Source organism: Fusarium odoratissimum, assembly GCF_000260195.1.
Source record: "Fusarium odoratissimum NRRL 54006 unplaced genomic scaffold supercont1.212, whole genome shotgun sequence".
NCBI classification, from domain to species: Eukaryota; Fungi; Ascomycota; class Sordariomycetes; order Hypocreales; family Nectriaceae; genus Fusarium; species Fusarium odoratissimum.
The window spans coordinates 369-2,900 of record NW_022158898.1 but is presented as its reverse complement, the minus strand read 5'-3'; the positions used below and the strand labels follow the sequence as shown (position 1 = coordinate 2,900).

The 2,532-nt window shown below is 43.6% G+C and overlaps 1 protein-coding gene across 1 annotated transcript; it reads left to right on the top strand.

The window, feature by feature from the left end:
- Positions 1-185: 185 nt before the first annotated feature.
- FOIG_16827 (uncharacterized protein) lies at positions 186-1,874 on the top strand (the record flags this gene model as incomplete). The annotated part of the gene is made up of 3 exons (XM_031218305.1): positions 186-624; positions 1,294-1,491; positions 1,600-1,874. 3 exons carry the CDS (start codon positions 186-188, stop codon positions 1,872-1,874), a joined length of 912 nt encoding a protein of 303 aa, XP_031051981.1.
- Between the last annotated feature and the right edge of the window lie 658 nt (positions 1,875-2,532).

Below are 2,532 nucleotides of genomic sequence, written 5' to 3'. Positions count from 1 at the left end.
TTAAGCTTTTTAGAAGCTTTTAAAAACCGGATTTTAAGGTGTATAAGGTAGTGGAGCACTCGCTTGTCTGGAGCATTCGCTTATCAACCACGTTACAGTATTGATTCTTACCAGCTCATTTTCGCCACACAGAGTCTCATCCGCCTTTATGGGCAAATTTAATTTGGAGATATTAATTACTTATTATGACTCCGAATCTATCATCAGCGCGCAAACGCGGTAGGCCGTCTCTTAATCGTAACGTCACAAACTCTGAACCCGCGGATGAGATTATAACGTTAGGCCTTCCTGAGAATCGGCGTGGAGATGAGGGTGATAAGCAAAGTCAAGACCACAGGATGACCGTGGGAAACCAAAATTGTACTTTCCTACAACAAGATCACCCGTCAAAAAATGTGACCATTGAGATCCAAGTCGACAGCCACCCGATGATGCGGCAGAGCCGTCGAGGGGTCACGGGCAGGCAATTTGCTGCCCGAGACCGACTGCTGACTAGGCAGGAAGACACTGCTGGCAGTCGCCCGGTGTGGAACGATATCTACGAGGTCTTCCATTTCACTGACTGGATCGCGCCAACAATAGAAGCCTGCATTTACACATGGGACCCCAAGATCCGCCTTAAAGGTAGGCTCGTGATACGAGACTTTTTGTTCTTCATTTCCTATCTCCGGCTCATATGAAGAGCTCAGGTGACAGTGGCGCATTCTTCAACCCAATATTCGGTGCAAGGTTAAGCCATATCCATCACCGCAATTTCAATAGCATCACACTGAAACAGAACACTCTTCGATAGAGTTCAGTGGCGTTGCCTATGTAACAACCGCGCCCGTCATTGGCACTATCCAATGGCTAGGGTACTGCGGAATGGTATATTCGAGTATGCAAGTTAGAACATAGATAAGTGACCTGTAAGCCTCATCACATCCAGGCTCAATCTTGGGTTCATCCTCTCTCCACGCTAGCCAGGGTCACGGCATTGTCCTTCCGAACAGCAGTGAAATCCCTCTCAGCCGCAATATAGATTGGCGCGGTTACTGCAATGAGAAATATGCATGTTTCAGCAGGGAAATGCAATTTATGATCACAGAAATATATAGATAAGCTTTTTACATCGCGCCAATGTATAAAGATGGCGGCCACTCCGTGTGTTGCAAGTTCAAAACCTCTTACTATCCCGCATTGCCCTAAGAGCCTTTTGAAATACGATTCGACAACCCTTCACACACAAACCTAACCGCTCAGATTCAATGCGACCTTTTCTTATCATAGCCATTATGATGGCTAACGTACTAGGTGTCGCTGCTCTGGATACCATTGCTGGATACACCAAGGACATTCCATCTTGTGCGTTTTCAAGTTTCAAGAAGGCCATGGTGTCAGAGAAATGCGAAGCCGATAACGTGGACGCAAGCAGCTTTGATTGTCTCTGTAGACATCTCAGCGCAATTGCCGTTGCAGTTTCCAGATATGTGGACACTCAGTGCTCAGTAGGTAGGTTAATCTGCCATTTTTCTTTACTCTGCGCTCTATCCTCACCGGCAACCATTGTGTATCAGATCGTGTGAGTTAGTGGCAGCACCCAGGCTAAAAGCATATTAGATTTCGCTGAAGCCATTGGGCATGTATGCGGTGTATGGCAGATCTACGGATCAACTGCCTCAGAATTACCAGAAGCTACCAGTATTCTCGACAAAGATCTAAGCGGCGACAGCTCGAATAAGGCATCCAATACCGCTACCGAAACAAAATCCGGGTCGGGTGCTGCCGTTGCTGCTTCATCTACTTCATCGGACAACGGAGCGGCTATGCCTACTGGCGGATCTAGGCTTGTTACACTTGGAGGTATAGTGGCTCTGGCTGGAGTATTAGTGTAATGTTGGGATCAAAAGGCTATCCATTGCCGTAGCTGCTAAATCAGCCGGCAAATGTGGTTGAAATAATTCTCTCCCCTCAGATATAATATTGTTGTTTTGCTATCCGGAAGTAGGATTTGAGGGAGGTTCTAATAAATAAATAATAAGCTTAGCAGATAATAAATATAAAACTACTGCTCTCCTTAATGCAGTAGACATAGTAATCGCGGACACGCTGATGTGATCAGGGTCCCACTTAGCAATGGTCTGATTAATAATGCCAAGATCTATCAGGCTGTAACAACGGAATTACCACCCTCCCCTGGACCCTATGCTACGTCAGATTATATCGCTTAAAATATGAAGAAGGTTATTTAGTTAATAATTAATGCTTAGGCCTCCTTTAATTATAATAATTGGTAGGATACCCCTGCAAATTTGCAGGTAGCTACCTTAGCTTAATAAAGGCAATATGCAATACGGCTGGCAAAGTATATAGCTATATTAGTATTACTGCAGGTTTAAATTCTAGGCAGTAATAGTTTAATAATTTTTAAGTAATCTAAGTTAAAAAAAATGCTATATCTTATAGGTTTTATTTACCTTATTTATTACTATATATAAAGTAACTTATTAGTATTTATTATAAGGTAAGAGAGAAAGCTTGGTTATAGCTAAT